We start from the raw sequence: 11,267 nt of genomic DNA on the forward strand, positions 1-11,267 counted from the left end.
AACATGATTTTTAAGTTAAGCTGTGTACATAGACAAATACATGTACAAATTTTGGTAGTAATTTAAAGCTATAAAATTTATATGCAAAGAAAGTCCTACAGACCCATTACAGATTAAAAAGATATAACCAGAATCAGAATGCTGCTTACAAAACTGTTTTAATACAGAAAATAATACAGTTATCAAATCACTCATTAGAGAATATGTCGTTATACGAAAAGAAATGCTGCCTTTTTATTACTTCAATACAGCAAATCAGAAGGCAACATCAAGAAAAGTGCACAGCAGAAAAGAATTGTTCAGTTTTTTGAAAAAGTTGAATTTATCTTCAGATATCAGGCGTTTGTCTGGAAATACATTGGGTTAGGATTGCTTCTATTCTCTCCCAGATCAGTCTCTTCTTGCATAAGTTCCCAGTAAGATGCTCACTCCGACATGTAGGAACGATACATCAGGGCAACAATAATTGCTGCTATTGCCGGGATCACCCAGTTGGACCATGAACTAGGAAGAAGTTTTTGAAACAAGTAATTTAGGAAGTGACACCCAGCAAGTTTCAAAAAGTCAGTTTCAATAAAGTCTGCCCCTCCCACCCCAAGAAATACGTAATGTGAAGACAAGAGCAGAACACCTAGGCCAGTACCACTCTAGCCAAGAAAAAAAAGTCTGTCCTCTTCAGACTGCGCACTAAAGCTTACCACAAATTTGTTTGCTAGAAAAGAGGAAGACTTCAGATGTGTTTAAAGTCATAGCATCATGCCCAGAATATCACTCATTCCAAAACTATTTCATAGAAATTTAGGACTTAACATCTGACAACTTCCAAATACCCAGCTTCTCATTCCAAGGGGTACAGGAAGTTCCTCTGAGGTTTCAGCAATGGGCAACAGTAAGCAAAGTATAACTTTAAAAGTAATGATTTAATGATGTTTGAACATATGCCCACCCACCACACCGACAGATTTTCCTTCTTGTAGACAATCCTCTTGTTTCCCTTAGATACAACAACTGTGGCAAATCTTAAAAAATGGAAGACACATCACTCATAGCATCAAATGTCTTCTATTCAGCCAACAGCATCCAGAAATGAGGGCTTGCATAAGCAATTTGGTAGAGCCCGATAAACATCAATGTGAGAAAAAAAAAAATCTAGACATTACACTAACATGCACGTAAGATGGCACTCAGATGCCAAACCATAGTACACACAGAATGGAACTTGTTATGCAGCATCCTTCCACTCCGTGTTTCCTACAGAGAGATGCTATAACATTCTGAACTTCAGAAACATTATTGTGAGTAATTTCAAATTTGGTACCATATGCCATACTGTACCTGGAATTAGACTCCACAGTGGTAATAAGAGTTTCCTAAAAAGCAAAGCAGAGAAAGATTTACATTAAGCACATACTCCTGTCCATACTTAACTGGCCCCTGAATTTCTCAAAACTGATCAAGGGAGACAAACTTTCAGCACAACTCAATGCTCTGCCTCTTTCCTGTAATGGAACTGTTGAATAAGAAGCTAGATAGCAGCAGTTTCTGTAGTCAACACTGCAACAAAATTCATTAAAAAAACACACTACAAGAAATTTTGCTGCCAGATTTCCATGAAACTTCAACTTCAGGTTACATATGAAAAGTTTTAGTGGCCTAAAAGACAAAGATCACTTGCTTGCTGAAAATCTAATTGAATGGACTCCAAATGAATACATGAGACTCTTACACAGAAGCAAGGTCCCGATTTATATCCAAATGAGGCTTATTAAGCTCAGTCTGTTAGTGTGGCATTTCAGACTGTATAAGAATTACAGGCAAGTTATTATATCTTTTATATTTATTTTATATTATATCTTTTGATATAGACATGCACTTTTTTAAAATTCAGTTTCCACAGAAAAAGAATCACTGGAAGATCAAATGCTGGCTGCACAGTTTTTAAGAATACTTATTCATTTCTGGATTAGCAATTGCACACAGCCCTGAAGATCTAAGCATTAAAGCTTAACAGAAAAATGAACTCCTTCAGTATGACTGAACTATAAACGTTCTCAAAAAGTGAAAAAGATTCCTCACATCTTTTCACAGGTCTAAACAGGCTACTTTTTCAGAAGCCTGTCACAGGTTGATGCACAACAAACACTAGGTTTAAAGAAAAAGGCTCAGTAATCCCATCTCTATTGATTTTGTGGATACCTCCATGAAGAACTAACGCTAAAGTCAAACCACGTGGAGCATGGCCTAACACCTATTAAGTGTAACACGTTATATAAACAGACGTGCCAAGGCCAGAAGATGGTCCCAACCAACCAGCCTCTATTTGCTCAGCAGCAGCAACTGTGCAGTTTCATCTCTGATTTACTTGCTTCTTTAATAGACACTAATTTTAGGAGTTCACAAGCTGAATGTTAACACAACTTTAATGACGACAGAAGAATACGTTGGAACAAACACACTACTGCACTGACAGGACATCAAAGTCTGCTGCAGTAGTCAGGAAGCAAACAGCATCTTGAAAAGGGTTCACAATTGTAAATTAACTGATCTATACTACAGCTATCAAATCTGTCTGAATTCTTTATCTACCAGTGTTGCTGATATGTTGTTAAGCCATTTGCTTTTTTTTTGTTGTTTAAAAGTATAAGCTTAATCTATCCTGTCTATAAATGTTTTTCTTAAACTAGATACTAGATAACCACTGACAGATTCTAGACTCATCTTTTTGTTGTAGTATAATGTCGTAAGACTTAACTTCTTTGTTAGAAACCACAAAAATTACAATAAAGAACAGCTAACAGGAAAAATAAGTTATAAGGCCAGATCAACAGGTTTAAGAGGCTTATGATTTGAAACACCACACTTAAATAAAGTTAATTATTTTTGCTGCTGAATATACCATTTACAGAGATGCCACCTAACACTCAAAAGAAATAATTGCAAGAAACACACTTACTGCTGGTTTCTGAAGCTTCTGTCTGTCATCCTGCAGGAAAATAAAGAAAAAAAAAAAAACAAAAAAAACAACACATCTAGATGAGCATCCAGAACATAAAAATAATAAATAAATTAAAAAATACATTTAATCACTCAATTCACAATTCTCATCTGTTAATGTGTATCTATTTTTCCACTAGGAAAGAGACTTGCAAAGAGATGTCAGTGTATTTTGTTCAGCTACTATAAACAAGATCACCTCCTTGTATAATATTTGCCACGAGACAGTAAAGAAGTGAAACTTGATTCTGCACTCAATTATTTCTTCTACCAGTGTTTTCACATTTGTTTTGTCTCCATATAGTACACATTTCCTTAAATAGCAATTACTTACTCCTACCAAGCCTACTCATATTATTGAGCACAGTTACCTAACTAGTTTGGTATAATCTCCAATGCAAAGGTCTGAAGTTCCGTGGAGCTTTCAGAAATTCCTGAAGCTTTACGAGGGACAGTCACATTCATTACAAAAGAAACAGCACCTTAGTGACTGTTTTAAGTGTATGGTACACAAAACTATTGAAATGTTTGTTCCAAATGAAAACAGTCACCTGTCAAACAAGAATGAACTGTACTGGCAGCCAGGATACAAATAATTTTACCGGTAACAGCTGCCACCTGAAACAGATGGCAAATCTTCAGGACTACAAACATGCACCAGACCTGAATTACTTCATATTAGGAGAGGTTTACACTAGTAATATTCATCAAGAGAGAACCTCAGATAGGTACAGGTTCAGGACTCTGATCCCAAGATCAGCGTGATATCACGGTCTTGAGTAGTACATATCCACCCCAAAAGCAAGACACAAAATACTGGGGAGGACAAGAGAACAGGAAGGGATGGAAAGTACAATTCCCTGTACGCTATCTGACTAGGTCTCCCATAAGTGGTTTTCAACTACTGCCATTGGAGAGCTTATAAACGACATATAGAAGGCAGCCATGGCAGCAGAAATTATCCTTCAAAGCTTGAGGCAGCAAACGTGGTAGGAACAGTAAGTGTGAAAGTACAGAAAAAGAAAAGTGACATGATCTAGTGGGAACTGACAAGAAGCAGGCAACATCAACACAGCACAAGACACAAGGAACCAAAGACAGGGAAGACAGACAAAGAATCAGATTTATTTTTCCATCTTTCCATCTAAACATCAGGATGCACTTCTTTAACTGTGGGGATGACTGAACACTAGCTCAGGTTGTCCAAAGAAGCTGTGCAGTCTCCTCCTCAGACATCTGCAGAAGCCACCTAGACATGGGCCTGGGCACCTTGCTAGAGCAGAGGTGGGACCAGATGGACCCAGAGGTCCCATCCAGCCTCACCCACGCTGCAATTCTACAGTTCAGCTGAAGCAGTCTTCTAAATATACATACAAAGCTCTAGGCTGAGATGGAAGCCTGGCACACCATTTACAATGATGAATGCATGAGAGTGGCTAAGTAAACACTTAGCATGTTGATATAAGAAAGGTTCTTGACAGTTAGATATATAACTTTCAAGAATTACAGAGTCTCATTATAAAGCTCAAAGGATGCACCAGAAACAGCATGATTCCATTTTCAACTTATTCAAAAACAAAGCGATGAAAAATTCCAAAGAAGCCAAGTTTGAGATGTGACAATCCCGATTCTGCACTATTCAACTCACTTCACAAGGGAGGACTCTCTCCAGACCAGATCCATCCAGAGCTACAGAGTAGCATCCAACCAAACTGGGAACTCGCCACATTTTGAAGCAAAATATCAGCGCAAAATAGCTACACACAAAAACATCAAGTACTGGTATTCTTGCATACTCACCGGGTGAAGCTCCCCAATAATAAATGTTTCCGACAGTGCCCTTGCATCTGTAGAGTGGCCAACATCTTCAAAGTTCTCAGTAGCATCTCCCCCAGCTTGCTCCCTGAGGACTTCTTCTCCACCCGGGTGCTGCAAGTTTTAATCAGTGTGAATTCATTATTGAAAACCATCCCCTATTCTAAATATGGAATTTCATTTATTTATTTCTGAAAATAAATAGAAGTCCTTGCTAGACTTCTTAGAGCAAATATAAGACCCTCTAAATAACCAGAAAGCCTTAGCTTTCTCAGAGACCAAAATCAAAGAAGAAAGGTCTCCACTTCATCAGTGACAGACCAGCAAGAAGCATTACCCTAGCAGCTAAAGCAGCATTCAGAACATTACCAGAAACAATCAGTATTTCAGCAGTCAAGCTGTTATCTAAAGTTACACTCTGTGTTCACAATTCCACAACTTGGATAGAAATATTTCTATCCAAACATAAGTTGCAGTAAAGAAGATGCACATAAAAAGGGTAATCACAGAATCACAGAATCATAGGGGTTGGAAGGGACCTCCAGAGATCGAGTCCAACTCCCCTGCCAAAGCAGGTTCCCTACACCACATAATCAAACAGTGGAATAAGCTGGCCAGAGAGCTTGCAGAATTTCTACCTTTTAAGCCTGCCTCGCCACAGTCCCGAGGAACCTGACCTGACCTAGGTAATCCCAGCTTCAGCCTGGGGATGGAGCCTCCTCTCCTAACCTCCAGGCGTTCTTTCCTAAAAAAGTTATTCCATAATTATCCAGTAAGCCAGCTACTTTGGTGCAGCTTAAGCAGTGCTGGAAGCACATACAAGACACAAAAAAAGCAGTTTCATTCTAGCAGAGTATGGAATCCCAAGACTCCACTGCTGGTAAAGCAGTGAGACTGCAAGAAATCACTCACCTCTCAGTGCCTCAACTCATCACTATTCCCTTAACCAAACTCCCTGCTAACCACTGACTTTTATTCTTCCCCAGGATGCACTTTTGGAATTGCATGCAGCTCTACATTTTTATCCATTAATAAACTGCATATATACAGCAATACATCACTGTCTAGTTGAGCAAGTTCTCAGCATCAACAAGTTCATCAGTTATCAGATAAGCAACTTGCCAAAAAGATGCACTGCTTAACTTGGAAGCAGGGAGCTATTCCATAAACAACAGGAGTTGTTAGGTAAACAAGTTGAGACTGTTTTAGCCTTGGAGTAAGGCAACCATAAAGTCCTACTACTTGAGAATGGACAGAAGAAATAAGGTGCTGGTGCCTTAATTCCATTATTAAGGCTTCTGACTACAGAATCTAAAAAGATGAATGTACGCAAAAATTCTATTTAAAGTTATCTTGCGTAGTGTGAAATTGAACAGAAAAGCCATTCTTACAGGAGATTAAAGTGACACAAACATTTCTCCTGGTCTAAGGAACTGAAGTTACCATTTACTTCAAATCCTCATTGTTAACTTGTTATCAATCCTTTCTCTTTCACAAAAGACGACTCGTTCATATAGATTAAGACGACAGTATTCCAGCTATGCCAGAACTCCAAAGCTTGAATTCATCTTCACAAAGGCACGTGTTTTTACAGATTGAGAAAGCTGCTCAAAAGCAAGGCTGTTTTCCCTGAAAAAAAAAAAAAAAACCTAGAATGGCAAAGGATCTTTAGTATGACTCAGCAAAAGCAAGATTAAGCAACTGATAGAGCTATCAGCCATAGTAGCTGCACCAAAAAAGGTTAAGAGAGTGCATGCAGAGTAAAGATTACGCAAACAGGCTTGCAAACATGGCATGCTCACTAAAATCTTGCCCTTGAATACAGCCTGATAAGTATTCAGGGAAAGGAGTGAACAAAAGTTTAGGGATCGTTCAAGTCCAAGTCTAAAATGTTGAACTTGGATCTAACAGGTTCTAGATATTGTTGAATGAATTCTGTGAAGACTCAGTTACAGCAATATTTTTATACTATGTTTAAGAACTGTGCTCTCAGAAATACACCATCCACAGAGGCATGCTGTATTGACCATGAAAAGCCACGTGGAAAGATTACTGTCAAGTATATGTACACCTTCAGCAGAAAAGGCAGCAAAATTCCTTGGAAAACATGCTTGCCAACAAAGTTGTCAACAACCAGCAAAAAGGAAATAAAGTTATGCAATTTATAAAGCTCTAATACCAAGTACATTAAAATTAATGTATTGAAGTGAATCCAAGCCCTAGTCATTCACAGAAGTAGACAGATAGAACACCATTAACTTCTGCCAGTTGCCAAACAAGTGGATTCCTAGCATACAACTGCATCTAAGTTAAAGCCATTCCACGGGGCACTTTAACAAACCACCTGCAGACTGCTGACTGCAGTACAGTCATCCACTACTGCATTCCCAAATCCTTCCCTTGTACTATTATAATCATGGAGCTACACAAACAGTTTCAAAAGGCACTCCAGCCTCCCTCGGATGAATTTGTTTTCAGTTTGAGCAGCAACTGATTCCTCCAATACCATGGTTCTGTAGTCAGTGTCATCATAGAGGAAGCGTGACCATGACCAATGCCCTGCCACACATCAGCTGCTGGAGTCAAATTCACTCTGACCTCTGCCACCGAAGCTGGACCAGTAGTACTTTTCCCCTTGTATCAGCAGGACTACATTAGAGATAAACACATTTCCAACTTAATCCAAATAGCAGAAGACATTACTAGTAACCTACTAGACAAAAGTACTTTGAAACTTCACACATCTTGTTTTGACAATAACTCTGTTTAAAAATGAAAATTTACAGCCTGCCTGCAAACAAGCAATTAACAAAAAGACTTGACTTCCCCTGACAAAAAAGAGAAAACATAAAGCCTCACAAATGACAAGAAATGACTTCTCTATCAAAAGCTCCCCATTTTCCACAGTTCAGTGAGTCCTCTCAAAGTTTGTCTGTGCACAGCCTTGGCTCATATTTCCACATGATAAGCAAAAACTTTCTACCAGAACTTCCACTGCAATTAGAAAAGCTTTCTGGAAGTAGAAGTTCATGGACTATCCCACTAATGACCCCTAAACCGAAGTCCTTTTGATGTAAGTATTTTTGCTGATAAATCTGTGGTTCAATCGAAATGAAAAGGTTTTTGCTGCTCAGTTAAACTACTCTAGCTCGTTCCAAGGACTGTCCCAATGTGTGTCCCCTATGTGTTAAAACAACATAGATATCTAAGTTACATGTGTAATGGAAGTTTGTAGCAAGGCAGCATAGACTAATTCCTTACAGCAGCACATTTAGATTTAGATAAAGCAACTAAGCAGTTAAATTCACTGTTGTCATCTGGGTCAAAAGTCTGCAGTTACTTCATCCAGAACACCTATCAGATCTTCTCCCTCTTGCCACAGTCACGCAACTTCCCCAGTGTCATAGTCCAAGACTGTTTAAGTTTAACTACCATAATTCACCATTCTTATCACCCCATCCTGCCCCCCATACTTGAGGGGTGAATTGAGTTTTCAGTCCAATTTAAGTTTTGAGGAGATAACTGAAGGCCTCCACCAGTTTTGCATTCTACAAAATACACCAGATGCAGAGACAGAAATGCCCTGAGAACCTTTGGCTCTACTGTGTAGAAAAGCAAACAGCCGTTAGTCTTTTAAGGACACTTTCACACAGTTAGGAGTTCTCCAAATTAGTTCCATCAACTGATAGAGTTGCAGAACAGAAATTCTGCAATCACATAAGACTTAAGGGGCGTAGAAGAGTAGTCCTTCTTGTGAGTTGTATTTTTGAAAGCCATCATTAGGGTTTTATACACAGTGCAAAGAAAACACTCACTGGTTGAGCACCCACTTCTCCAAAACAATTACAGCCTGCAGTGTTTCACAGGAAGAATGCTAAGAATTGCTCTTTTTCAAAGCATTTTTAAATCCCCCTGCAAGTTTCACCATAACACTGGCTTTAATCTTTAGACTGCAAGGTCCTGCAATAAGAATTCATGTGGTATATGGACAGACTTAACAGTGTGCTCCTACTGGCACCTTTTGATGTAAGCTATTCATTAACTTATACCCATCTTCCAGAATATCACCATATCACAGAACTGTGAATTCACTGCCACATGGCAGAGAGGCCATTTTTTCATTCTGGCACAGTAAAACAGTATTTCTTTTTTCTGCATTTAATTCAATCAGCATTCCAAAACCCGTTTTGAGAGAGCTCTCCATCCCATTTAGGAAGTGCTATGAAAGCACAAGTTCTCAGCTTATGAAGAAAGCCTACATTGGCCATTAATGTTTTCACTCTGAATCGTGTTTCCAAAGCAATCTTTGAAATGATAAAGTAACTTAAACATGCAGTTAACACTAGGTGAATATTCAACACATTTCATAGCATGCTTCCAGAACACATAATTTCTCTGAGGTAGAGGCGTTCTTATTCACATTGGCCAAGCTTAAGCAATCCAACCAAGATTCCATCAAAGAAATTAGGAGGACCTAAGAAATTAGACAAGAGGAAGCAGAGATCAGGACACTGATTATTTTGTTTTTTTGGTTTTTATTTTTTTTTATGATACTAATATGATGATACTAAAACAGAACCAGTAAGTCCTAAGAAGAGACCACTAGAAGAAACAGAAAAAGAAGAATCTGCACCAAAACAACTGAAAACAGAAAATGGAGATGGAGCTCAGTAATACTAAAGTAAAAATACCATTGTTTTTATTAGTTCATTTTAAATAGGTTTGTTTAGCTTGTTAGATTGCTGTCAAAGCCTGTGCAGCAGGATTGTTTTATTTACTTGCCTAAAAACATGATCAAACATTACCACCATGCTTAACTCATTAATTTACATTTAATATTATAAATGTATTTAATTATCTGCAGTACAGATATAGCCATAATATCCTGCTGTGAGTACACAATCACTTCTAATAACTAATTTTTCCTAGAGGATGCCAGACCCAAAACTATAAAAAAGTTTCCCAAAGTTGCAGTAACATGGGTTCCAACAGCCTTTAAATGAAGAAGATGATACCAAAGTTCTCAGTCTCAAGCATGGTCTTTCATGTCAAACATGTTCAGACAGCACACTCCAAAAACTGAGCTCTTTGGATTACCCATCTTAAGAGGATATACCTTGATATAAAAGAAAATTCAGATATATATTCAAATTATAAAATTTAAGAGAGCAAGAGAGTTTCCACTTGGAGAGGAAAAAAAAAAAAAAGCGGTTGCTGGAGTCTTTACCTACTGTAAGATATCAAAGTATGTAACCCTTTTCTTCTCCAGCACTTCATCTTATTAAGCCTTGGCCTTAGGAAACTAAGCTAATGCAGTCACACTGTGTATACCTCACACCACCTACTAAATTCAATTCAGTATTGACAAAGGCTGATGGTTCCCCAAGCCCAAGTTCCACAAAGCATCTACAAGCTTTTAGTAGAGACCGCAGCTGCACAGACAAAACATACCCTGTAAGTACTGTAATGTAGTGAAAGGCAGCACCACCATTCACATCTTAAGCATGAGAACATCCAGTGTCTTTAACAGTGAAGCATTGGAAAGTGTTCGACTCCAGAAGCACTAAGGGAATATTTCCATAGTTTAAGGCGGCAGCTAGAAGAATTTCCTGTTGAACTAAGGAATAAGACTGGTGAAGCTTGCTGCTGTTTCCAGTTCTTCACTCCCTGGTAAACTGATACTCATGTGTAATCTCCTATCAGGAAAGAGTGAGATGATGTTTTAGCAGCACTCTCTCAGAAGGACCAGTAGCCTTATTTCAGTAGCCTAGAATTAATTACTGAAATACATTAAGCTTTTCAGCTCCTGCAAGAAGAAGCCATAGGGGGTACAGAGTTTGACCAATAATATTATAGAAACAGCTAATGTAATTCCTGCTTTGCTGAGAAGCATTTATCATAACCCAGGACGCACCAGCATGCGGCCAGCATGAGTTTCTTCTTATCTGTCACGTGTAAATACCTTAGAGTGCCTTAGGTCTACAAAAATCAGTACTTCACTTCTGAAGTCAGCCAGCTACCAAAAGCATGCGAAGAAGGCAAACAATAAAGTATAACTACGGACCATTTTAACCCAAGAGTGCCATTCCGCGGAGTCATCAACACGTGGAACAGCCAGATATTTTTAAGAAGTTCCCTCGGGAACGGAGCTGCACCAAGAGGGCTGCGCTGCAAACGAGGCAAACCTAACGCAAGCAGCAGCCGGCTCCCACCACTGCCTAGGCGACACTCGGGGACAGCCGCCGCCCCGAGAGCCGCCCGGAGCCCACAGCCGACCGCCCCCCTACGGACACTTCCCGCTCGCGGGCACTCACCTCATCCAGGAACTTGGTGACGTCGTAGATGCGGTTGTGCACGATGATCCAGGTGCTCTGGCTGTTGTTATGCTTCTGCACCTCCTCCAGCCGATAGTAGCGGCCCCGCCACGCCTCACCGCCGGCTTCGCTGGAGCCCACCAT

The 11,267-nt window shown here is 39.3% G+C and overlaps 1 protein-coding gene across 1 annotated transcript; it reads right to left on the reverse strand.

Moving 5' to 3' along the window:
* Positions 1 to 308: 308 nt before the first annotated feature.
* Positions 309 to 11,267, reverse strand: CYB5A (cytochrome b5 type A; the record flags this gene model as incomplete). Its single annotated transcript, XM_079533334.1, has 5 exons — positions 309 to 504; positions 1,336 to 1,370; positions 2,954 to 2,983; positions 4,795 to 4,923; positions 11,124 to 11,267. The coding sequence occupies 5 exons, from the start codon at positions 11,265 to 11,267 to the stop codon at positions 426 to 428; spliced, it is 417 nt and encodes a 138-aa protein (XP_079389460.1). The 3' UTR covers positions 309 to 425.

The sequence above is a fragment of the Tetrao urogallus genome (assembly GCF_951394365.1).
Source record: "Tetrao urogallus genome assembly, chromosome: 3".
Taxonomy (NCBI): Eukaryota; Metazoa; Chordata; class Aves; order Galliformes; family Phasianidae; genus Tetrao; species Tetrao urogallus.